Below are 27,202 nucleotides of genomic sequence, written 5' to 3'. Positions count from 1 at the left end.
GTCAGCATTTTGGTAAAGAGGCGTGGTGTGAAACAAAGATGTACTGTACCACATTACTCTTGCATAATCGGATGGGGTGGGAATGGAAGCCTTTTCTAGTGCCACCGACCTTAGGGCTATGACTGGTTGATGTCGTAGCTGTAGTCCTCTGACCACTTTTTGAGAGGGCTTCTTGCTCCCCACCGATGAGGCCAGATCACTGGTCTGATCACATCTGGCAAATGCATAAGAATAGTTGCTGATGCTCCTTGCCAAAGCCGGTCAGGATATCTGTCCATCCTTGTGTCTCTGCCCTGTGTCTCTGTCTGTTGTCCTCAGAATTCCTGTCCATCCCTGTGTCTCTGCCTGCTGTCCTCAGGATTCCTCTCCATCCTGGTGTCTCTGTCTGTTGTCCTCAGGATTCCTGTCCATCCTTGTGTCACTGCCTGTTGTCCTCAAGATTCCTGTCCATCCTTGTGTCTCCGCCTGTTGTCCTCAGGATTCCTGTCCATCCCTCTGTATCTGCCTGTTGTCCTCAGGATTCCTATCTACCCCGTGTCTCTGCCTGTTGTCCTCAGGATTCCTGTCCATCCTTGTGTCACTGCCTGTTGTCCTCAGGATTCCTGTCCATCCTTGTGGCCCTGCCTGTTGTCCTCGGGATTCCTGTCCATCCTTGTGGCTCTGCCTGTTGTCCTCGGGATTCCTGTCCATCCTTGTGGCTCTGCCTGTTGTCCTCAGGATTCCTGTCCATCCATGTGTCTCAGCCTGTTGTCCTCAGGATTCCTGTCCATCCCTCTGTATCTGCCTGTTGTCCTCAGGATTCCTGTCTACCCCCGTGTCTCTGCCTGTTGTCCTCAGGATTCCTGTCCATCCTTGTGTCGCTGCCTGTTGTCCTCAGGATTCCTGTCCATCCTTGTGTCACTGCCTGTTGTCCTCAGGATTCCTGTCTACCCCCGTATCTCTGCCTGTTGTCCTCAGGATTCCTGTCCATCCTTGTGTCACTGCCTGTTGTCCTCAGGATTCCTGTCCATCCTTGTGTCACTGCCTGTTGTCCTCAGGATTCCTGTCCATCCTTGTGTCTCCGCCTGTTGTCCTCAGGATTCCTGTCCATCCCTCTGTATCTGCCTGTTGTCCTCAGGATTCCTGTCCATCCTTGTGTCACTGCCTGTTGTCCTCAGGATTCCTGTCCATCCTTGTGTCGCTGCCTGTTGTCTCTACTGCTGCGCATATGTTCTGCTCACCATATCACTCTGCATAACTGCTCCTATTTGTCGCATTCATCTATTTAGTAAAGTCAAGCCTATCTGAGCCCCATCCATGTCCTAGCAGCCAATACTGAGGCAGGGCATCTGTAGTTTAATGTTAATTCTGAACCTGCTAATCACAGTCCATGTCATCTGGGTCTCTTACCCAAAACTGTAATCTTGGTCTCCCCCAAAACACTTCAAAGCTCAGGCTGCCCACAATCAAAAACTGAAAATAGCAAGCGGGTCATTTTCTTATAGACTTTGCATTGATTTTAAACATTAAACTGCACATGGTCAATCTTGGTGATGCCATCTAGATATAATATAATTTCCTGCCTTATAGACTCCCACAACACCCATAGCCAATTCGCTCCTGCCTCGTAGGAAAAGCGTAGCAAGTAGACCTTTGCAAATGGCTGAAAATCAAATTGAAGTTAATGCATCTTAGAGAGGGAGCATTTTAACTGACTTCATAATTGATTAAAAACTGAAGCTCATCGGTATGCAGTACAATTCTTCCCATTACAAACATTTAATATTGCATCGAATTGTTGATTTGCTTTGTGAATGAGTCAGCTAACAGTTACAGCGGAGCACATTTGCAAAATGATGTGCCTGTCTGACTAACAATTCAAGTGAATAGACAATGGAACTGGGAGTGAAAATGGTGGCGTCTTGCATGTGAAACAAGGACCCAGTTTAGATTGGACTCTTTTGAGAACGTACCCAGGCAAAGACGCAGAAGCAGGGACGGCTGCTCACATTGTATATTGTAACCGTAGTGCACCGTGTCAAGAACACGCTCAAATCAGTGTAAGCTTATTGTCAAATAAATACATTTCTAACTAAATAGAGTTTTCAATAGCGACACACAAAGGTTTGTGTTTGTGGATGTAACATGTTTAACCCAGTAGTAAGAACATTGCAACAGCTCATAGCAATAGTTTGCCTTGGCTTGTAAGGCGTTCAGAGTTGGCTTATATATGCGACAAAGCTGTGAGGGGTACTAGCAGGAAAGTACATCAAAGCATTGCCCTATCTATCCAGCAGCTGAGGGCACTCTATCACTGCGCCACAGAACTCAGCGTTCACCTCAAGAGCCACACCTTCTCCATCACAGCACGACCCGAGGAACGTGTAACTTGAAATGTTCGGATCGTAAAAGAATAACCCATGGTTATACATACACAGGCGGAAGTCCAGGCTCAACATGGCACATGCACAGAAATCATAGGCCATCATAAGTGGTATGCCAGAGACCCCTGATGTGTTAATTGGGTGTGAGTGGTATGTTCATACTAGTGAACCCCAATAATAAATTCCATCATCTATTTGGGAATCAAAACAAGCAAGAGGGACAGGCCATAGGTTCTATGGGCCTCATTACACGGATGGCGGTAAGGGTTTACCGGCCCCGGTAAGGGCACCGGTGCCGATAATCCCTTACCGCCCTACTACGAGGCCCCTTTGCTGGTCCCTACCTTAACGGCTGGTTTTACCAGCCGTTAAGGACGGGACCCGCAAAGGAACCTTGGAGGCAATTACGGTACCGCAATTTGCAGTACCGTAATTGCCGCCTTCCCCATTCCCATTGAGCCCTATGGTGGCTCAAATGGGAATGGGGAAGGGCCAATGGTGAATGGGGAATTACCTCCCCGCAAACCTTGGAATGGGGCGGTAATTCCGCCATTCACCATGGCAGGATCAGTAAATTACCGGCGGCAACCATGGCGCTAATAGCGCCATGGTTACCGCCTTCCGTGTAATGAGGCCCTATGTCTTTATAACGCTGGAAAAATACCTTTCTAATGAAATGTTATGCTATGTCATATGGCATTTGTATAGCACCTAATGCCATTGGTAAGGCCTCAAAGTGCTGTGGGTGAAAGCCCTAGGAGGGCCGAAGGTATGATAATTTATAAGAGGATTCTAGAATGTGTGTGTGCATTTTAGTCAGTACAATAGTACGTAGTGGGTGGCTAGGTCCCTGCTAGCGGCCCATGGATACCTGGCTAGTGGATGGGTGCTGTGATAGACTGTTGGGAGAGTATCTAGCATGAAGGTAGGTAGGGGCGGCTAAGTCCCTGCTAGTGACCCATGGATATCTGGCTGGTTGATGGGTGCTGTAATAGACTATTGGGAGAGTATGCGAGTCAAGGAGCCAGGTAGGGGCAGCTAAATCCCTGCTAGCGACCCATGGATATCTGGCTAGTGGATGGGTGCTGTGATAGACTGTACGGAGAGTATCAGGCATGAAGGTAGGTAAGGGTGGGTAAGTCCCTGCTAGTGACCCATGGATATCTGCCTAGTGGATGGGTGCTGTGATAGACGGTCAGGAGAGTATCTAGCATGAAGGTAGGTAGGGGCGGCTAAGTCCCTGCTAGCGACCCATGGATATCTGGCTAGTGGATGGGTGCTGTGATAGACGGTCAGGAGTGTATCTAGCATGAAGGTAGGTATGGGTGGCTAAGTCCCTGCTAGCGACCCATGGATAGCTGGCTTGTGGATGGGTGCTGTGACAGACGGTCAAGAGAGTATAGGGCCGGCTAAGTCTCTGCTAGTGATCCATGGATATCTGGATAGTGGATGGGTGCTGTGATAGACTGTCAGGAGAGTATAGGGCCGGCTAAGTCACTTCTCGCGACCCATGGATATCTGGCTAGTGGATGGGTGCTGTGATAGACGGTCAGGAGAGTATCTAGCATGAAGGTAGGTAGGGGCGGGTAAGTCCCTGCTAGCGACCCATGGATATCTGGCTAGTGTATGGGTGCTGTGATAGACTGTCAGGAGAGTATAGGGCCGGCTAAGTCACTTCTCGCGACCCATGGATATCTGGCTGGTGGATGGGGGCTGTGATAGACGGTAAGGAGAGTATCTAGCATGAAGGTAGGTAGGGGTGGCTAAGTCCCTGCTAGCGACCCATGGATGTCTGGCTAGTGGATGGGTGCTGTGATAGACGGTCAGTAGAGTATCTAGCATGAAGGTAGGTAGGGGTGGCTAAGTCCCTGCTAGCGACCCATGGATATCTGGCTAGTGGATGGGTGCTCTGATAGACTGTTGGGAGAGTATCTAGCATGAAGGTAGGTAGGGGCGGCTAAGTCCCTTCTAGCGACCCATGGATATCTGGCTGGTGGATGGGTGGTGTGATAGACTGTCAGAAGAGTATAGGGCCGGCTAAGTCACTTCTCGCGACCCATGGATATCTGGCTAGTGGATGGGTGCTGTGATAGACGGTCAGGAGAGTATCTAGCATGAAGGTAGGTAGGGGTGGCTAAGTCCCTGCTAGCGACCCATGGATATCTGGCTAGTGGATGGGTGCTGTGATAGACGGTCAGGAGTGTATCTAGCATATGGTAGGTAGGGGCGGCTAAGTCTCTGCTAGCGACCCATGGATATCTGGCTAGTGGATGGGTGCTGTGATAGACGGTCAGGAGAGTATCTAGCATGAAGGTAGGTAGGGGTGGCTAAGTCCCTGCTAGCGACCCATGGATATCTGGCTAGTGGATGGGTGCTGTGATAGACGGTCAGTAGAGTATCTAGCATGAAGGTAGGTAGGGGTGGCCAAGTCCCTGCTAGCGACCCATGGATATCTGGCTAGTGGATGGGTGCTGTGATAGACGGTCAGGAGAGTATCTAGCATGAAGGTAGGTAGGGGTGGCTACGTCCCTGCTAGCGACCCATGGATATCTGGCTAGTGGATGGGTGCTGTGATAGACTGTCAGGAGAGTATCTAGCATGAAGGTAGGTAGGGGAGGCTAAGTCTCTGCTAGTGACCCATGGATATCTGGCTAGTGGATGGGTGCTGTGATAGACTGTCAGGAGAGTATCTAGCATGAAGGTAGGTAGGGGAGGCTAAGTCTCTGCTAGTGACCCATGGATATCTGGCTAGTGGATGGGTGCTGTGATAGACGGTCAGGAGAGTATGCAAGTCATCAAGACTGATTATGTGCCCTGGCTGGACCGAATTTTACTGTGGGACTCAGCTGCATTCTAATGGCAGAGGTGATGTGCGTTATGAGTTACAGTAGTGAATTATTGCAGATGGATGCGAGTTGGTGGCTGTGCTGAGAGAGGGATATGGTTATGTTCCAATGAGATGGAGTGCTCTATGTACTAGAGAGTCATGGCTGATATCTAGTTCTGATGAGGGTATGATATGGATAAGCTGGATTCTTTCCTGTGCATGCTAGGTATTGACTGCCTTCCAGAAGGCGAGGTGATCTTCTATGCGGTGGATGCTAAAAGGGATTGTATTCCAGATGGTGGGAGCTTGGACGGAGAAGGAGGGTCCCCCTATTCTGGTTCATTTAGTGGCTGCTATGAGAAGGAGGAGAGATGTGCCTGATCTCAGGTTTCTGATGGGCATCTAGGGTGTGAGCTTGTGATCTCAGGTATCTGGTGGGCCTATAGGGTGTGAGCTTGAGATCTCAGGTTTTTGAAGGGCCTGTAGGGTGTGAGCTTGTGATCTCATGTTTCTGCTGGGGCCGGAAGGGTGTGAGCATGTTATCTCAGGTTTCTGGGGGGCCTGTGGGGTGTGAACTTGTGATCTCAGGTTTCTGGTGGGCCTGCAGGGTGTGAGCCTGTGATCTCAGGTTTCTGGTGGGCCTGCAGCATGTGAGTTTGTGATCTCAGGTTTCTGGTGGGCCTGCAGCATGTGAGCTTGTGATCTCAGGTTTCTGGTGGGCCTGTAGGGTGTGAGCATGTGATCTCAGGTTTCTGGTGGGCCTGTAGGGTTTGAGCTTGTGATCTCAGGTTTCTGGTGGGCCTGTAGGGTGTGAGCTTGAGATCTAAGGTTTCTGGTGGGCCTGTAGGGTGTGAGCTTGTGATCTCAGGTTTCTGGTGGGCCTGTAGGATGTCAGGTTTCTGGTGGGCCTATAGGATGTGGGCTTGTGTTGTAGATATTCTGGGCATGTGTTGGGCAGAGCATGGTTGGTGATGCACATTGCCTTGAAGGTGGATTGTCGCCTGATCGGAAGCCAGTGAAGGGCACGTCTGCCGGGTGTGACGTGTTCAACGGGGGCTAGGGCAAGAAGGAGCCTTGCTGCAGGGTTCTGAACCCGTTGGAGTTTTCAAAGATGTGATGCAGGGGTTCCCAGGTAGGGTGTTGGCATAGTCTAGGCGAGAGAGGACGATGGCTGTGATCGCGGCGGCACTGGGAGGGAAGGTCCGGTAGGGGAAGATTTGTTGGAGAATGCGTAGGTCTAGATGTGATCTGATAGTGTCAGATCTGAGTCCATGGTGCATCCAAGGTTCTTTACTGTGTTTGAGGTAGAGGGGGGTGGGCCTCGAGAGGATGACCAAGGGGAGGGTTGGGGGAAGAGGGCAGTCTCGCGACAGATCATGATTTCAGATTTTCCGGGATTGAGAAGGAGGTGGTTAGTAGTCCTCCAGTGGCCCATTTCTGAGAGGCAAGAAGCGACGTCGGGGGAGGTGTTGGAGGGGTCCCTTGGGATCTTGAAGATGATAGCAGGGTGGGGGCTCAGGCAGAGGTTAAAGAGCAGGGGTGAGTAAGAGGTGCCCTGTGGTACTCTGTGTAACTGGGCGGGGAGTCGAGGAGAAGGAAAGCAAGTGTGTTATTTGGGTTATAGGTGATAGGATCTAAAACAAACGGATCGAATGCCTTTTTTTTCGACACCAAAAGGACTGAAAAAAGGGTTGAATTTATATATTTATTTTTATGGGGGGGCTCCCCCCGAACCCCCTGTTTTCTTTTTATTTTTTTTTTTTTTTACATACTAAACTAAAAAATATATAAATATATAAAAAAGCATTCAACCCTTTTTTTTCCGGTCCTTTTGGTTTCGAAAAAAAGGGCATTCGATCCTTTTTTTTAATCCTTTGGCTGGACACCTGTTATTTGGGATCTGTTGGAGAGGAAGGAGGAGATCCAGTTCAACGCTGCATCCCTGATGCTGAGGGAGTGGAGCCTGTCCGGGAGGGTGCTCTGGTCAATGTTATGAACGGCGGCTGAGAGGTCGAGAAGAATTAGTGTGGCACAACCTTCCTAGTCTGAGGTTCTTTTGAGATCATCGCAGATGGAGACTAGGCACGGTTCAGATCCACATAGTGGTCTGAAGCCGGACTGGGCGGGGTCGAGGAAGAGGGCGGTTTCTGTGAAAAGGCATATTCTGGTGTAGGCTGTTCCGTCATTTAGTTTGGCTATGAAATGGTTGTTTGAGATAGGTCTGTAGTTGGCTGGAAGAAGGGGGGCAGGGGTGGGTTTGTTGAGCCGGGGTTTGACGCACAAGGGGCCTCATTACGACCCGGCGGTAAGGGATTACCGGTACCGGTAAGGGTACTGGTGCCGGTAATCCCTTACCGCCCAATTCCGAGGTCCCTTTACGGGTCCTCCCTTAACTGCTGGTTTTACCAGCCGTGTAGTACGGGACCCGCAAAGGGACCTCGGAGGTAATTACAGTACCACAATTTGCGGTACCGTAATTACCGCCTTCCCCATTTCCATTGAGCCCTATGAGGGCAAAAATGGGAATGGGGAAGGGCCAATGGTGACTGGGGATTTACCGCCCGCCAACCTTGGAATGGGGCGGTAATTCTGCCATTCACCATGGCGGAATCGGTAAGGTACCAGCGTCAACCAAGGCGCTGAAAGGATAACAAAAAAGTAACCACCAATTACTATAATGAGTCAACATTTTCATCGATCTTAATACCGGCTTTTGAAAGGTATTTTGCAGCACTATAAACACATAGACCCACTGCCACCCTCTCAATTGCTTGTAGTTCATTTTCGTTCTGGTTGTGTCGCTGACGACGAAAAGACGACCCCAAAACAAAATGGAGGAGGCAGCATTGTAACCGCTGCGGGGTCATGTCACCTACAACCTCTGACCCTCCCCCTGGGAAAGGGAGGGCAGGGGGCGGAACGGCGCCAGGGCGCCAAAACAACACAAAAAGCCTGCAAAGGGCTAACAAAGGAAAGGGGCGGGGCGAGCGCCTTATAAGCTGCAGGGCCAGGCGGCAGAGACATCTCGCTCCTGCAGTGGGACCCCGCTGACTCACCGGATCAGAAGGATTTAGTTTTCCACCCACCCACCCACGAAAGGGCAGGGAAGGAGGGTGATAGCTGGACGTCGCTGTCGCAGGACGGTCAGGACTATTGGGGACAGTGTTGGCGGTGTTTGGGCAACCAAGCACAAATGATAGACTCCGGACGAGCCAGAAGGAAACGGAATGGGTCTTCGCTCTTCCGGACCAGCGCCTCTTGGGGGCCTAAACGGCGGGGGCGTCTGGTGGTAACGAACAAGGATCAGCTTCCCCCAAAACAAACGGCGCTCTCCCCACCCACGGACACCTGCACGGCCAGGACAGGCTCAGGTACAAAGGGTCGGGGAGTTGGGGGCCTACTATACAAAAGTATAGGGGGAAGCAAGGGAAAGCCGGAAAGCAAGCGCCACACTTGCAGACTGAAGGTCACAAATGTGTACAATAATTCTGTTGTTATGCAAATAAAACTGCGGCCAAGTTTGCCATTTGAAATACTGTGTCATGCCAATTGATTGTGTGGAAAGTAGCACAGCGCAGCGGGGTGCATGGGCAAAGGAATAATTGGCAGAAAAGGCAAATGGACAAATGCAGGGGTTATAAACAATATCTGGTTTCCCGGTCATTCTTTGCCATCTAGTGGACGTTTGTGGAATAACATCACAGTTAAACAATATGTTTTCTGAGATTTCCCATGAATGTAATAGCATATATTTCAAAAATGTTGTCTCTTCGGGAAACATCTCTGTGCCCCCCTTACACCAAACCCCCACCATACACGTATACTTTAAAAGCGTAACCTGTCATATATTCGTTATTCTTATACACTACACTACATCCACTCCGCTGCTAAATTCGCCATTGGTAGCCACGAGGCGAAAGCCATTTCAACATGGCTGCCTACTATCTTGCATCACCTTCATTGTTGTGAAGCACCCACCTGGCCACACCGCCCCCTGCCATCGGCCCACAAACCTGTATTAATAGCCAATCATGAGCCGGCCCTCACGAAGGCACCCACTACGGCACAAACCTGTCGAGAGCTCGTCTGGAGCCTATAGCCTTGGGCCCCCGCACGCTGACGCCCCTCTGGCAAGACACCAGCTACTTTCTGCACTACGCGCGACCTTAGAACTTGTACATCTGATTCCTGCAAGCTTTGAAGCAACGCCCCCGTCCAATACTAACTTTAGGAAACTACAAGGCATTATACTAAAATGTCTCTACCTTTCCCGTACGCATAGTACAAGCCTACGGAGTCTATCTAACAATGCCTGCCCCTGTATGCGGGGCACTCCTCCCACGCACTGCGCCAATTTCTGTTATCAAACTCTCCAACACGGCCGGCATCAGACCTTCATGAACCCTCGGTGTCCGCTCCTACATTGTATGTCATATATGCTCTGCCCACCCTACTATTGTATAGGTTTTGCTTATAGCTATGCTACGACCTTACTGATACCATAACCATTGCGCCAGCACTGCTAGGTTTACCCTGAATCTAGATATTTGGGTTTACACTGTCCTTAGCTTGCCTAGACCATGTTGAAAGTTCTATGCCTAGACATATGTGATCACCCTGTAACCATATACTTGTGTTGACTAGATATTTGTGAGCCTCTGCACCCACTTTGTTCCTAAACTTGCAAAAGTATCATTTGCACCTAATTCGAATCTAGATACCTGTGCACACCTCATTCTCAGCTTACTGTGCCTACATTATTCAGAGCCTGTGACCACTGTGAATGGACTATATTTTGATATGGGTAATATCTTGTAACTAGATACTTTTGGTGACTAGATATTTGTGAGCCCCTGCACCCACTCTGTCTCAGCCTAGTGAAAGTACTATCTGTGCCTATATCGAATTTAGATACCTGTGCATACCTCGTTCCTAGCCCTATGCTACACTGTTCATAGCCTGTGACCCGCGCCCACTGTGAAAGTACTACATCTAGACACCTGGACACAGCCATCTACGTACTAACTATGTATATGCCCACTATTTACACTGTCCTGCTAAGGACCATCCTATACATAGCACAATAGCCATCACCATGCTACTCATCCTGCCCTTATCACTATACGCGACTCTCCCCAGCAAACTCCCTAGTCATAATGACCCCACTACAAGACCTTGTAGCTTCCTCCAAAGAAACCTTAAACTTCGTGCTAGACTACCCAAAATCTATGAACCGCTGGCCAAAACCTTATACCTCTCAAATGACATCATCATAAACCCAAGAGGCCTTCAATCTAACTCCAAAACCCACCTGCACAAAACCACCAACACTCAGCACCCACTCCAGCTTAACAGCCGACTCACTCGAGACCACAATACCCACCCAAGACACCACCATAGCACCCAGGCACTACCTATGGAGTCGAAACAGACCGGCATAAAAGGAGCTCTTATAAATGCCGTTCTATGGTTGCCCACGCCACAGAAATAGCTGACCTTCTCCTAACAATAAAAATGGACTTCCTTGCCATTACTGAATCACTCAGCAGCTGGCCCAGCAATCATGTTAACCATCCCCGAGGACTACACCCTTCTAAGAATAGATCGCACCACCTCCCGAGGCGGAGGCCTTGCCATCATTGCAAAATCCAGTCTAGCACTGAGACTCACCCCTCCACTAAATGTAGACTCTTGCGAATCCCTCACTGCCAAGCTGACCATCTCAGACACCCAGACCTTATCCATTCACCTTATTTACAGACCCCCGGGCCCTCTTGGCTCTTTCCAAGAAGATGTGACCAATTTCCTCTCTGATAACCTTAAAAACTCCTCACTATGCCTCCTCTTAGGAGACTTTAACCTCAGATTCAAAGACCCATGAGATCCTAACGCTACACAGGTCAATGATTCCGTCGAGGAATTATGGTTTACCAAAAAGGTAACAGGTGCGACCCATACCAAAGGCATAACCCTTGACTGGATAGCAGAGTACAATTGTCAGACTTCCATCACGTCCATAACACCGCTGCCCTGGTCTGACCACCGCCTAATCTCCTTCTCCTTAGAAGCTACAGCTCCTTCACACGCCGATAACATAGCTCCTGCCATCCACACTAGAAACAAAAAGAACATTACTGCTGATAAACTCATTCCTCTGATACTTCCCACTCTGAACTCTCCTTCTTCCTTTACTAACCCATTTACCCTGGCAGAAGAACATAACAAAGTAATGCTCTCCGCGCTAGATGCCATAGCACCATCGAAAATCAGAAAGAGCAAACCAAAAAAACATGTTAATACATGGTTCTCTCCTCACCTAAAAGTAATCAGACTAGAGAAACGCAAAAGTGAACAAATCTGGAGTCTAGAGCCGTCTGACACTAATAAAAACAACCTCAACAAGCTAGCCTCCCTCTACAAAAAAGAAATCATCCTTGCCAAACAAGAGTCATATAACTTGCGCATCTCCCACGGCAATTCTAACACCAAAGAATTGTTCACAATCCTCAGAGAAAGAGAAACGCCCATCCAAGCCCCTGACACCTGCCTCAAGGACAAAAACTGGTGCACAAGCATACAAAGCACCCTATCTAATAAGATAACGACCCTCCAGACTAAGATCAACAATAAAAAGAAACACTCCTCCTCTCCCATTCCCCTACTAAAATCTTTGCCCATATGATATATGATATGATATGATATGGCATTTGTAACGCGCCTATACACAAGTGTTTCAAGGCGCGACGAGGCAGGGAGGGGGGACAAGGGGAAGATAGACAACGATCCTACTAGGCCAGGTGTCATTCAGATCGCACAAGTGAATGGGTGGAGGGAAGGGAAAAGTGCAAGGGGAAAGGGGGGGAGTGCAGTACAGGGTAAGTAGAGCAACAAATAAATACTAGGGCCAGCTGGTGGCAAGTGAAAGTTAAGTGCAGACAAGTGCTGGGAAGGGGTGCTGTAGGGATACAGAGACAGTCCCGCAGTGCAGGGGGTGCCTGGGAGGCAGTGCAGGGGAAAGTGGCTGGACCAAGGACCGAGATTGGTGAGTGGCCCAGTTGCTGATTCAGTACAGTTTCAGTGATTTAGCAGGGGAGAGGGAGAGAGAAAGCAGAAGCAAAGAGGAAGGTTTTGAGGTGCTTCCGGAACCGGAGATGGTTCTCCTCAAGTTTCAGGGAGGCAGGAAGGCTGTTCCATAGGGAGTCCCCTGCCGCGGAGAGAGATCTACCCCCAACTCGTTGCTTGGAGAAGCGGCTGACACTGAGGGAGTTGGAGGCGGATGAGGGAAGAGCTCGAGAAGGAACATATTTAGGAAGAGAGAGTTGAAGGTATTTTGGCCCCAGGCCCCTAGAAGGTCTTGTGGACAATGCAGAGGGTTTTGAACTTAATCCTCGCAACCACTGGGAGCCAGTGTAGACATTTCAGTCCTGGAGAGATACGGTCTCTGGGCATGAGGCCAAGGACAAGTCTCGCAGTCCTGTTCTGGATAAGTTGCAGAGGGCGGAGAGTAGAGGCAGGCAGATTAAGATAGAGGCTGTTACAGTAGTCCAGCTTTGAAAGAACCAGGGCTCGGGAGACAGTGAGCTTCTGGGGGAAGGAGAGGAAAGGAAGAATACCTCTCAGGAGGTGCAACTGGTAGTGTGACTTCTTGGAGACGTCAGATATGTGAGGAGAGAAGGAGAGTGTGGAGTCGAAGATGACCCTGAGGTTTTTTGCCTTGCAGGTAGGAGCAGGAAGAGGGCCAAGAGAGGCCGGCCAGAGAACTGCAGGGAAGGAGTGAGTGGGTGTGCCGATGAGTAGAATCTCAGTCTTACTGGAATTAAGGCAGAGGTCATTGGTGGCACACCATCCCTGGATAGCAGACAGACAGTCAGAGATGAGGGAAGGAGAGGAGGAGGCAGATGGTAGCCTGAAAATGAGAAGGGTATCATTCGCATAGCACTGAAAGTTGGGGCAGAGAGCGGAGATGTGGTGGGCAAGGAGTGCCAGATACTGGTTGAACAGCCATGGAGAGAGGTTAGATCCCTGGGGGACACCACAGGTAGAGAAAAAGATGTCAGAGAGGAAGGACCCCAGTTGGACCTGGGAGGGTTGATTGGAGAGGAAAGAGATCAGCCATGCCAGAGCCTGATCAGTGATACCCAGGTTATCACGGAGACGATTGAGCAGAATGGCATGGTTGACAGTGTCAAAGGCAGAAGAAAGATCGAGCAAAATGAGAACACACGGAGTGTTGGAGTCAAAGATCTAGAGCAGGTCCTCATGGATGTTCAGGAGAGCAGTTTCCGTGCTTCTGGCAGCTCTGAAGCCAGACTGATGGTCATGAAGACTACCGCATGGACAGTATTCAGCATGGAGATTGAGCTGGGAGATGGCCAGTTTCTCCAGGAGCTTGCCAGGAAGGGAGTGATGGAGATTGGGTGATAGTTAGCCGGGCAGGAAGGGTCGGAGGAGGGTTTCTTAAGAAGAGGGTGCACAAGGGAGTGCTTAAGGGGGGATGGAAAGACTCCAGAGGTGAAGGAGTGGTTTCAAAAGTCAGCCAGGGCAGGAGCCAGGGAGTCGATGTGGTCCTTGATAGTTTTGGAGGAACAGGGGTGAACCTGTTTTGACGAGACTTTCATAGATCGGGCTTGTCTGGAAACCTAGTCAGCGGAGAAAAGGGGAAAGGCAGAGAAGGAGGGAGGAGGGGTGGCTGCAGAAGGGCCAGAGAAAGAGCAGGGAATAGAGGGAGGGAGGTGATGGGAGGAGAGTGAGGACAGGATGTCCTGAGTTTTAGAGATGAAGTGAGAGGCCAGTGCCGTGCAGAGGGCCTGGGAGGTGACAGGAGAGGTAGAAATCGCAGCAGGGTTGGCCAGCTCCTTGCAGATTTGAAAGAGTTCGGCCGAATCGTTAGATGCCACAGAGATGCGGGCTTGGATAAGGGCTCTCTTCTTGGTGAGAACGACAGTCGGTATTGCCTTTGGGGCAGGCGGCAGGCCAGTTTGTCAGAGGATGAACATGAAGCACGGCATTTCCTCTCTACCACCCTACACTTGCATTTTAGGGTGACGAGATCCGAGTCATACCAGGAGTTACATTTGGCTTTGTACTTCAGGTGGACTCTCATGACAGGGGCAAGGATATCCAGAGTATCAGATATAGCAGAGTGGAGCATGGAGAGGGCTGTGTCAGGGTGGGAGTCAGCCGAAGAAGGGGCGAGAAGATGGCAGCGAAGGAGGGTGGCAGTGATGAGGGTGGCTTTGCCTGTGGGGTAGGGAAGGTGAGGTGGGAGGATAGGAGAAAGTGATCACTCCAGGAGAGAGGAGTGGAGAGAGGGACGGAGAGGGGAGATCAGAGCATCAATGGTGTGCCCTGCCGAATGAGTCGGCCCAGACGGGAGAATAGAGTGAGAGAGAGTCACAGAGGTCGCAAAAGAGTCCAGAGGCGGCACAGGAGGCATCCAGGTGGATGTTGAAGTCTCCAAGAAAGAGGAGTTGAGTGGTAGAGGACAGGAGTGAGGAGGAGAGGTCCGCCCACTCGGAGAGGAAGAAAGAAATTTGACCAGGTGGCCGATAGATAGTAGCCATGGTAAGGGAATGGCTAGGAGAGAGAGAGAGAGTCGACAGACAAGGCATTCAAAAGAGGAGTAGGTCTGCATGGGAGTAACAGTGGCAGGAATCCACTCAGGGAAGATAAGGGCCACACCCCCCAGCACGGTTGGGCCTGGGCACGGAGAGGATCTTGTAACCGTCAGGTAGGAGTGTGTCAAAGCTGGTGACAGAGCTGGCGGTGAACCATACTCCAAATAAAATCCTTGCTCCCTCTCGTCTGACCACCCTGCCTCCTACTCCCTTTACTACACCTACTCCCATCTTAAACTTTAAGAAAGTATCTACCTTAGAAGTTGAAAAAGTAATCTTAACCCTCAAACCGTCCAACTGCCACGGCGACCCTTAACCAGCAAAAATTATAAAGGATGCTGCACGTGACCTCTCCCCTTTCATTGCTAAACTCATAAATGCCTCCTTCTCCACAGGCACCATTCCCAACAACCTGACACAGTCGTGGGTCCTCCCACTTCTTAAAAACAAACTCTTGACCCGTCTATACCTACTAATTACCACCCCATTACCACTGTTTCTTTCCTGTTAAAAAATCTTAGATAAGATGGCATACCTCCAAATCCAGCAATTTCAGGAATGCAACCACCTTTTAGGAGTATGTCAGTCAGGTTTCAGACCTCTACACGGTACAGAAATTGCGCTTATCGACCTTAAAGCACAAATAGATACCCTGAGAGACAATGGTAAGACAGCTCTACTACTGCTACTTGATCTCTCAGCGGCGTTCGACTTGGTCGACCACAAGATTCTCTGCAACCACTTGGACTCTGCTGCCCACTTCTCACAAGAAGCCATAGGTTGGAGCCAATCCTTCCTGGACAGCAGAACAATGCAGGTCTTCTCACCTCCAGCAGCTGCTGACTCCATACCCATCACCTGCGGTGTGCCCCAGGGCTCCTGCGTCTCTCACACCTTGTACAATATCTTTACAAAGCCCCTTTTTGATGATTTCGCTGGCCTGGGTATCACCTACACTAACTACGCAGATGATACTCAGATCCTCATCCCGCTGACGGGAGATTATAACAAGGATTTGGCCTTGGTGAACAGAGTGTACCTCATCATCCAGGCGTGGGTGGCATCTCATGGTCTATGCATGAATGATGACAAAACGGAACTCCTCATCCCTGGCACCCCTGCTAACCTTAACAAATTAGGCAACCTCTACTCGAACTTAAAATTGACAATATCATCACAGTAGCCAAGGAAGTCAAAACTCTTGGTTTCTACTTAGACTCCACTCTAACCTTCAAAAAACAAGTCAACTCCATGGCCTCAGCCACTGCTTACACTTGCAAGCTAATTAGGGCAGCCAAACAATTCCTCTCATCCAATAACTGCATCACCCTAGCAAGGGCACTTGTTTTATCCAAACTAGATCAATGCAATGCCTTATATGTAGGGAGTAACAAATACATCACTAATAAGATCCAGATTCTGCAAAATAACGCCCTGAGAGCAGCCCTTAGTATTCCCAAGAAAGCCCATATATGCAACCTCAGGAGATCCTATAACTGGCTCTCTACTAAAGACAAAATTCTCCATAACTGCCTCCCTGACACACAAATGCCTACACCTTAAGGGAAGACTTACCTTATCCACGTTTCAGATCCAACCTCATTCATTGGATCAAGGAACATGACATCTGACTCTCTACCACACTTTCACCACATCATCTGCCCTGTTTGCACATATTGTATATAACTGTCTCTCATCGTACACACTGTATATAACTGTCTCTCAATGCTTTTTGCTATAATGTGTACACAATGTATGTTATTTTACTGTAACGTAACCAAAGCTGAACAACCCTCTTCATGCCTTTAGTGCCCTGATACCCTTGGGTCTGGTGTGCACTATAAATAAATAAATAAACAAACAAACAAACAAACTACAATTCGATTTAAAAAAAAAAATCGGAGTGGATACCGAGAACACCCCCCCTTGTTATTACGCACCACCCAAGCCTCCCAGAATGCAGACAATGCTCAGACCCAAAAACCAGTCCCCAAAGATCTGCATTTCTGTATTTGCCTACAGTCACCAAACAGGGCACAGAAGATAATGAGCAGTTAGCTCCACGAGCAACCACACCTCTCATATAATGAACGTTCTGTCCACGAGCGAAATATGTGTGGGAAGCCTAAACGGCATATTAGCACACAGGTGGGGGTAGCAGCCAGTCGGGTTCCGTGGATGGCAGCCTGAAACCACTAATCTCAGCCCATGTTCCATGGAACCTGCAAGGCGCTTCCTGTTCCCCGCCATCTTCTCCCCACCCTACCTTCTTTTTTTGTGTGTATATCCCCATCCCTCCTCCCCAGCTTTACTTACCTGATCATTGTGGCGGCGATGCCTGCTGCCACTTCTCTCCATCTTCCTTTGCCGGCCACCATGGAAATAGAAGAGGGGCTCCAGTCACAGAAAAGACCCCACTGTCAACACCCTGTATTACTGGATTGGCAACCCAGGGTGCTAATGACGTTACCGGGGAGTAACGTCCCAGTGCCCTTGTTAAATGCCCTTGCTTCTCACTGCCTTTAACTTGGGCAGCCATGCCGTTACCCCCCAGTATAGCCCGTGGAATGGGTTACTAACGCCATATTACAGACCCGGACACTCTAGTGTTTTGCACACACCATTTTGGGGCCATGCACGCTAAAGCATCGCTGGGATTAGACTTTCACAGAAACCTGGATCTCTGATGTTACCAGATTGGCATCACACTTTTCTGTTCTCTCCTGAGTCTTTGTCGTCTTCTTATTTTGCAGAACACCCCCGGCGATCCGAACAAGCCTTCAGAGTCTGAGAGCAGCAGTAAGGATGTGAACTACATGCAAATGGCAGTGAACAGCATCTACTTTTCACGGGATGAAGGTAGGGTAATTCCTCCTTTTCTTGAGAGATTTGACCCGCTACAAAGTCTTAATAGTTCGCATTCCATCAGCACAGGCATCTGAAACAATGAAGTCTTCATAAACAAGAACGCTTTAGGGGTGTGACTGTGGGGATGGCAACTCTGGCTGGAGCTAGTTTAGAAGACACCCAAATGGTTGTTCATATCCAATTCGTCAGCAAATAATTCACCTCAAAAAGCACATCCTGTGCAAGATATGGCTGTCTGCCCCAAGAATTTCCAAAAATTGGGCATGGATGGCTCACTGTGTCTTCATAAAGAAGCCGCAACCTTCCTAGGGCCGGATTCTAAAATGGCCACTGACCGCTTGATTTGTATCCCTCTCTGCGGCATCTTTCGAACGGTGAGATGTATGTCAAGTGCATCAAAGAAATCACCGCCAAAAGTCACTGCCGTGCCCGGGTTACAATCCCGACTCGTCGCCACTGTTGGCACTTTCCATGTGGCCCGTGAGCCCCCCATCTCCGTACACACACACAGACACGGTGTTGGTTGTGCGGGCTCCCCAGTAGCTCAGAGATGGCCGGGAACGCCCTGTTTATTTAATACCCATGCGATGGATTGACACGTCACTCCGTCTCATGCGCGCGCCCTTAAAGGGGCAGCGCCACATGGAGGATCTTGCTGGAAAGCTCAAGCTTGTGGGGCCGGTGGCAAGTGGTGCTTCAGGCCCAGCTCTCGGCAAAGCAGCCCTTTGTCAGCCCAAAGAGCTACTCTGCACCCCTTTGCTCCGTTTCTGCACAGGCCGTGTTGGGACACTTCTGGAAACTCATTAGCTGGCACTAGATCGCATACAGAAACCTTTATAGTGTTAGGATCTGGGTACCAGCACTTGTTCCTTTGAGGGTCTGACACTCCCTTCATGTTTCCTCAGCCATGCGGCCTTCTCCTGTTCCTGTTGAAATGCACAACCGCTTGAGGCGGGGCAGCGGCAATGTGTTTGCCACCTTACAAAGCGGTGTCTTGTCCTACCACTTCATCCACTTGTGTGTTCAAATCAGCTGCTGCTAGGGGTCATGTCTGTCACCATTATCTGCGGGACCTGTCCTTGATGAATAGCTGATATCTTCACAGCAGGTCCTATGTCCCCAGGGCCGACCATTGGCTCGCTCTCTGCAGGTCTCCACCCTCTAACCTGCTGTTGTATGTGTTTCTTCCCATCAGTGAACGAGTTCTGGGTGACGGTACAGAAGACCGAGGCGGCGGAGAGGTGCGGCCTGCATGGACCCTATGCCTTGAAGGCGGGCCAGGATGGCCTGATTCTGAAGGACGCACGGACGAAGCAGGCCCTCTTCAACTGGCCCTACAAACTGCTGCGACGCTATGGCCGAGACAAGGTAAGAGAAGCTGGGTGCAATCACTGAGTGCATGGGTGCCCACAGGAGTGCACCTCTCATCGCTGAAGCGCCCACATAGAGTGCACACGCACTGCCCAAACATTGCGCTGGATTGCAACACATCTGGACAGGTCCTAGGACTTGTGATGCCCTGACCTGCCTAAGACCAATGTGGCCCCTAATTTGCATTTGTATTGACCTCACTGGAAAGGACTATACAGAAAATGACGTCACCTAGAGTGACTACAAGAATTGAATAACAAGAGGGAAATAACCTTGATCCCTTTGTGATGTGCGTGTGAAGGTCACTGTCAATATAAAGTGGGTAATAAGCGCACACCATCATCGGCATCACCCCCAGGGTACAGTAAGTAATAACTGTTGGCTCAAGATCACATCCTTCAACTAAGTGGAGAAGCTAGGATGTCAGACCAGTTTGCAGTTTAGGCCCTTAACTGACTACATATCTCCTCAGCTTTGGTTCGTAAAAATATATGTCAATCTGTAAAATATACAACAAAGGAACTTGGGGCTAATGCTCCATCGCGCAAAGGGCTATTATTATAGAGAGGCCCCACCTAATTCTATTGGCTGGTGTGTCAGCAAGCAATGGCCATAGACAGTGACACTGGCCCAAGGTCACCAAAAAGGAAAAACATATGCTCTTGCTATGAAACCAAAGCGCTACACCCTTCATAAACTGTATTCTTACATTCACGATTAACAATGACTCAACAGCTTCAAGTACAATTGTTGTGTTTAATCAGTAGCCGACACGTGTTTCGACCTGTAAACCGCAGGTCCTCTTCAGGACACGTGTTGGCTACTGATTAAACACAACAATTCATCTTGAAGTTGTTGAGTCATTCATTATTAATAGTGAATGGAACAATAGAGTTTATGAAGGGTGTAGAGGTCTGGTTTCATAGCATAGCATATGTTTTTCCTGTAAAATATATACATTCCCGTAGAAATACATTAAGAAAAAGGAGTATAATTGTAACTTTTGAGGAGATTGGTGCCTCTGACGTATTCCAGATCTATGACAGGTAATCACCACAGCTGTGCTGCTTCGGAAAATGTTCGGCGTCTGCGTCCTGCATCGATGACGTCGATACGCTGTCCTCGAGGGCCTCCGTTGAGCCGAGATCACCGGATGTTATAAGTAGGACACACGACGCCCGTAGCCTCAGTTCCGTTCTTTCTGCGAACATGTTCGCTTCGGAGATCTCGGCGCGCCTCGGTTCTTCTGATTCTTTCGGTTCTTCGAACTTGGTGTTTTGTGAAGATATCATGTCTTCGTCTTCTTCTACACCGCGGTCGGGATTCAAGAAGTGTCGGGACTGCGGTTCCAAGATGTCACTTACAGACCCGCACAACGTCTGCCTCTGGTGCCTCGGTGAGGACCACGCCACTGATGACTGTGACGATTGCCAGTCATTAACATTGAAGGCTTTGCAGGAGCGGAAGAAGAAGCTTACTGTAGGTAGGGTTTCCAAACCCCCGAAAGTCGAAATCCGCGGGGCTTTCGACCGACGATTCGAGGGGCGACTCTCTGCGTCGTCGGCGTAAGTCCAAGGGGTCTCAGTCCCAGAGTGGTTCCCGCCATTCCTCTGCCTCCTCGAGGCACTCGCGGAAGTGCCGTCACTGGTCGCCTTCCCCATCCTCGTCCGAGGGCTCCACCAGACGCCGGGTTGCTTGTCCAAACAAGCATTCCTCTCTTGCAGAATGGGATGCATTTCGTGCGGAGATGATGGCGATTTTCCAATCGCAAGGCTCCGTTCCGTCCGTGCCTTCGAAAGAAGCTGGCAGGGAGCGTGCTAGGGCCAACGCTCGCACGCCTTCGGGCTCGGGTGGTCGGCGCGATCATCGGGAGCCTTCTAGGTCCCGATCGGACAAGGTGGACCTCTCTAGCCATGCTCGCTCCAGGTCCCGGTCCTCGACGCCCTCGAGACCGGTGGAACCTGTGAGGTGGTCTAAGAAGACGTCGACGCCATCAGCGCCATGTCCGTCGAGGGACTCTCTTGAGGCTCTGCCTCCGAGGAAGTCATCGGCGCCGAGGCCCTCGAAGCACACCTTTGGGGCACCACCCTCGAGGCCTGTGTCGAAGCCATCAGTGCCACGGTCGACGTCAACGCCGACGCCCTCAACGCCTTTAATGGAGGCTGTACCAGAGGTTCCCCGTGCATCGGTGGAGACTCCGAGGAAGGCCCTGAAGAAGTCAGTGAGGCCTGTATTTGAAAATGTTCTGTGCCCTCACCCAGTGATTTCTTCCAGCATCTGGATTATATCTCTGAGGTGAATGAAGGGTCTGAGGAAGGTTTGGTACCTGATGAGGTTCCTGACGACCTGGTACCTGGTCATAGCTAGTTGGAAGACCTGTGTCAGTCTTTGCACGATGCCAGTGGTCTTGATACTTCCCCAGAGGTCGAGATTAGCAGGCCTGAGCCTGGTACGCATGCTGAATCTTCGTACAGGTGCCTCATGTCAAGGGTGACGGAGTACTTGGGGTGGTCTGCGCCATCAGTGGATTTTCTGCAGGATGACCTGACAGATATCTTTGACCAAGGTCCACCCACTGACCCGTTGCTGCCATTTCATATGGCTTTACAGAGAAGGGTGGCAGCGGCTTGGACTGCTCCGGAGAGTCTCCCGGCAGTGAGCAAGTCGTTGCCTAAAAAATGCCATCCAGCAAGTAGCAACCCCTGCTACTTGACTATGCACCACACTCCGGAAAGTTTGTTGGTGCAGGCGGCTACGGCCCCGGCAAAGCAGGCATCGTAGCCTACCATCCTTCCTGATAAGGACGACAAAAGTTTTGATGGCTGGGCGAAAAAGTGTTTTCTTCAGGGGGTATGGCTTTACAGGCAGCCATCTCTGTGTGTGCCTTAGCACGTTTCACTCACACTCTGTGGAATTGTGTGTCTTTGGCGGCTGAACATATTCCCGAAGGGGAGGAATGGGATGGTTTTCTTGCCCTCGTTCAGGATGGCAAGGATGCCATATGTGAATCTGTTCAGTAGGGTCTGGACATGGCAGACTGTGTCAGCCGGTCCATGGCGGCGAGCACCGTGATGCGCAGATTTGCGTGGTTGCGGAAGTCGGGGTTTGCTCCTGACGTACAAGCCCGGCTTCTCAACATGCCCTTTGATGGTGTACATCTTTTTGGCAGCAAGGATGACTAGAGCCTTAAGAGGTTGCAGACCTCAAAGGCTGCAGCGAAGTCGTTGAGCGCTGCAGTCCGCCAACCTCCACCTTTTCGTCCTAGGGACAGCGATGGAGGGGAGGTTCCTTTCGATACTACTCGTCTTTGGGTAGCTTGAGGGGAGCTGCAAGTCAAAGGGGCCACCATAGGAGTACCAGAGGTGGAAAAAAAGGTACTGGAGGTGCCAAGGCCACTCAGGAAGTTGCCTCTTTGCCCTCAGGCACTGCCGCAGCCGCTTCCGCTCAGTCATGAGGCCATGTCCCATGGTTCGCCGGTTGGGGGAAGGCTGGAGCAGCATCTTGTAGAATGGCGTGCCATTACTTCAGATGTGTGGGTTCTGGAGATCATAGCCCACGGCTACTGTCTTCCTTTCCGGCAGAGGCCTCACAACAATCCACCAGGGAATCTCTCTCTGAAGAGTCCGGATCCGCTCCGTGTGCAGGAAATCAAATCCCTGCTGGAGAAAGGCGCCATAGAACTGGTGCCTGTAGCAGAGAGGAAAAAGGGATGGTATTCCCCATATTTTTTTATCCTGAAAAAAGACAGGGGATTGAGACCCATCATGGACTTCCGTGGTTTGAACAAGCTCCTCAGGAAGGACAAGTTCAAGATGGTTACTCTTTCTCAAATCCTCCAGGCCCTTCAACTTCAGGATTGGTTGGTGTCTCTCGACCTCAAGAACACTTACTTTCATGTGCCGATTCATCCCAAGCACAAGAAGTACCTGAGTTTCGGGTCCTGCCGTTCGGATTGACCTCCGCCCCAAGGGTTTTCACCAAGCTGATGGTGGTGGTGGCAGCGTATCTCAGGAAAGGGGGGATTCACGTCTACCCCTACCTGGACGATTGGTTGATCAGGGCGCGCTCTCCCCAGCAAGTCCTGGATCATCTGTCATCTGCCACTCCCTTCACAGGCTGGGCTTCTCCCTCGACTTAAAGAAGTCCCACTTGACACCTACCCAGCGGCTCCTGTACATCAGAGCAGTGCTCGACACATCCCTGGGGCTGTGTTTCCCTCCCCAGGTGAGGGCATCTTACATTCTGCAGATGGTGAACAAGTTTCCACATGCCCAGAGTCTCCCGGCGTTCGAGTTCTTGAGGTTGCTTTTCCTCATGGCATCCTGCATTCTCCTGGTGCCAGTGGCCAGGCTGCGGATGAGATCTCTGCAGTGGGCTCTCAAGATGCAGTGGTCACAGTCCTCCGGCAGGATGTCGGATCCCGTTCAGGTGCCGCCCTCGGTCGCCCAGGATCTTCTGTGGTGGGCCGTTGAAGGCAATCTGCTGAAGGGGGCTCCATTTTGTCTACCTTGGCCGAAGTTGACGATCGTGACGGACGCATCTCTCGCGGGATGGGGAGCTCATGCCAACAAGTTGACAGTCGATGGTCGTTGGTCTCCGTCGGAGTCCAGACTCAATATCAATCTGTTGGAGCTGAGGGCCGTCAGGCTTGCCCTGAAGGCTTTTCTGCCGACTGTGCGAGGAAAGAATGTCCTGATTCTGACGGACAACACGGTGGCCATGCACTACCTCAACAAAAAGGGGGGGGCAGGGTCACTTCCTCTGTGCAGAGAGGCATTGCAGCTCTGGTTCTGGGCCATCTAGCAGGAGATTTCGATCTCAGCTTTTCATCTGGCCGGAGATGAGACGGCGGACGCTCTGAGCAGGCAGAGAACGATCTCTCACGAGTGGGAGCTGGCTCAGGAGATTCTCCTGGAGATCTTCGCCCTTTGGGGGACCCCACAAGTAGATCTCTTCGCCACCAGTGTCAACCGGAGGTGCGAAAGATTCTGCTTGTGGGAATTTCCTCCAAGAGGAGCCTTAGGGGACGTGTTCGTAGTAGAGTGGTCCTTCCCACTGCTGTACGCGTTTCCTCCAGTCTCTGTCATTCCGCAAGTGCTGCAAAGTTTATGGAGGTTCGGTTCCCGAATGATCCTCATTGCTCCAGCATGGGCCAGGAGAACGTGGTAGCCGGACCTTCTCGACATGTGCATCTGCCCTCCACGACATCTTCCCTACCGAGACAATCTGCTCTCACGGAAGAGGGTTCGGGTTCTCCATCCAGAGGTCAAGTCCCTCAACCTTCATGCTTGGCTTCTCAAAGGTTGAGGTATAAGGATTGGGACCTCCCTGAAGACGTGATGGAGGTGTGCTTTTGGCCAGAAGGCCTGCAACAAAGTCCCTGTACTGTTGCCGTTGGAGAAAGTTCTGCGACTGGTGCATGGTTAAGAATGTGGATCCTTTTTCATGTGCCATTCCTGTGGTTCTGTCTTTTTTGCTTTTGTTAGCTCATAAGGGCCTGCAAGTGGGTACCATTAAAGGTTACCTGGTGGCGCTGTCCATATTTAAGCGCTCATCTGAGGAGTGTTCTTATTTTAAAAATTCCTTTGATTTCTCAGTTTCTGAAAGGGCTCACTAATGTGTTCCCATCGTCACCTTTCCAGGTGCCCGGTTGGGATTTTAACCTGGTTCTAAAATTCCTAATAGGAGCTCCGTTTGAGCCTTTACATTTTTGTCCTTTGAGACTGTTGACCTTGAAAACTGTATTTTTAGTTGCGGTCACTTCTGCTCGCAGAGTGAGTGAGTTGCAGGCACTTTCCGTTAAGCCACCCTTCACAATGTTCCATAAGGACAGGGTTGTCTTTTGGGTTCGTCCTTCTTTTCTTCTGAAAGTTGTGTCAGAATTTCATTTAAGCCAGAAGGCCATTCTTCCGGGGTTCTATCCTCCTCCGCATCCTGATAAGGAAGAGGAGAGGCTCCATAGGTTGGATCCTAGGAGAGCTTTAAGTTTCTACATCTCACGGATGTCCCGGGTCAGAGTGGATGATCAGCTCTTTGTAGGATATGCTGGAAGGCGTTTGGGACAAGATGTTACTAAAAAGACTTTGTCTAGATGGATTATCTTGACAATTACTGAATGTTACCGCTTGGCGGGTAAGGACCCTCCGGTAGGCTTATGGGCCCATTCTACTAGGGGTGTGGCTGCCTCTAATGCCCTGCAGAGCGGTGTTCCCATTCATAACATTTGTGAAGCAGCCACATGGGCCTCTGTCCATACTTTTGTCAAACACTACTCCTTGGATTCTATCCATGGGCAGGATTTGGCCTTTGGCAAGGCGGTCCTCTATCCAGCAATTTAATTGGGCATTCTAAAAGTCTAAATTCTTTTCCCACCTCCATACGTTGATACTGCTTTGGGAGTCTGTCATAGATGTGGAATACGTCGGAGGAACCAATCCCCTCGAAGACCAAGATACTTTCTTACCTGGAAACGTTCTTTCGATGGGATGTTCCGACGACGTATTGCACATCGTACCCTCCCAGCCTGCCCCCCTACAGAATTTCTTATGCGATTGCAGCTTCCGTTTCTGCAAGGCTTTCTGTAGTCATACTGGCAGAAGATTGGTGCCACACATTCTGGGAAAAAACTACAACTGAGGCTACGAGCGTCGTGCGTCCTCCTTATAACATCCGGTGACGTTGGCTCTACGGAGGCCCTCGAGGACAGCGTATCGACGTCATTGACGCAGGACGCAGATGCCGAAAATTTTCCAAAGCAGCACAGCTGTGGTGATTACCTGTCATAGATGTGGAATACGTCGTCGGAATATCCCATCGAAAGAACGTTACCAGGTAAGAAAGTAACTTTTTCTTATACTCCCCATTCTGGATGGAAGTATATAAGAAAATAGAATTACAAGTAATGTAAGACTTAATCTGTTCCACCCACTTTGGCTACCGTGAAAGGCTTGTAATGGCTGCCACCCTGAGCCTTGGTAGGCCCAAGCAAAGCAAGGGCCTCGGCGAAGGATCCAGGCCGTTACTGACCTTGAATGCCCCATGCCCTCCCAAAAAGGGGTTGTTGGCTATTCCACAACATAGCACGAATAGCTAGAATGGTTTTTTTTTGGGCCAGGAGATGGGCTGAGTGTGTATTCTGCAAGCCCAATCTTCCATTAAAAAATAGGAAATGGTTGCCGTCATAGTTACTAGAAAAGCAACTAAGTCCCTTTTCTATTTCTGTTAGCCAGACAGGGAAGGGGCATGGTAGCTGAAGCTCGGAGCCCCTGGCCAGCCGGTACATTGGGTGTGGACATTAGGGGAATGTTATGTGGGCCAGGGGGAGGCGAGAACAAGGTTCTGGGAAGCCACACAAAAAAACTGGGTTGGATGGCGGCAGTGGGCGGGACACTGGCAGTTTGTGCCCGCATTTCCAGCAGCTGGAATGTCTGAAAGCTCTTCCCAGAGTGTGAATAATCATTCGCCAACTTAATCTGAATCCTTAAAGAAACGCGACCTGCAGCTTGTAATCCTGCACAATTTAAAGAAAATGTGTACTCCCCAAAAAAATAGAAAACGTTTTTTGTCCATGACATGGAAATAAATTCGTCTGTTTAGTGAGGAGGCAATGGGTCATTTTCTGACTCTATTCAAGTGTCTTGAGAGAACATGCCAATTTCGCTAGTCAACTGGCAGGGCTGTATGTGAGCTTCCAGATGCAAAAGCATCATCAGCTCTGACCGCCCAATCGCCAAAGCTGCTAGCAAAGAGTGTGTGCCCTTTCAAATGCACAGAAATGTTAAGGAATTGGTATGGCCCTCATGCCAGGTTTGAGAAAGTGGCATTAGGTACACAGCAGTCTTCGATGTATGGTTTTGCTGCGAGCGAGGCCTGCAGGTCCTCCAGTAGAGCGGGAACCCTGGCAGTCCGTGCCTTCCGTCGGCCCTGCCCCTATCCATGCCCCTTCTGAGCCATTTGTACTCTTGAAGGATTCATGGATCTAAAATGTTCTTGGAATCCAGCAATGAGTATTGGGTAAGAAGGGGAATGGAGGCCAGTGTATTAGGTTTTCTGAACAGAAAGGTACACAAGTCACGGCCATGCACAGAAAAACAACTCGCCCTAGGCTCCCGAGCTACCCTCCACGCACCTGCCCTACGCCTCTCTGCAATGCTGCC

The 27,202-nt window shown here is 50.2% G+C and overlaps 1 protein-coding gene across 1 annotated transcript in view; it reads left to right on the top strand.

Moving 5' to 3' along the window:
- The window catches only part of DOK1 (docking protein 1), a 465,372-nt gene that overhangs the window by 373,350 nt on the left and 64,820 nt on the right, over positions 1-27,202 (top strand). Inside the window, exons 3-4 of the mRNA XM_069632520.1 lie at positions 17,561-17,666; positions 18,871-19,043. Of these exons, the coding sequence (XP_069488621.1) occupies positions 17,561-17,666; positions 18,871-19,043 (279 nt within the window). The remainder of the gene's footprint in view (positions 1-17,560; positions 17,667-18,870; positions 19,044-27,202) is intronic.

The sequence above is a fragment of the Ambystoma mexicanum genome, chromosome 6q (assembly GCF_040938575.1).
Source record: "Ambystoma mexicanum isolate Mex_15411 chromosome 6q, UKY_AmexF1_1, whole genome shotgun sequence".
NCBI classification, from domain to species: Eukaryota; Metazoa; Chordata; class Amphibia; order Caudata; family Ambystomatidae; genus Ambystoma; species Ambystoma mexicanum.
Note: the sequence above shows the minus strand (reverse complement) of the source record. Positions and strands in the feature narration are given on the sequence as shown.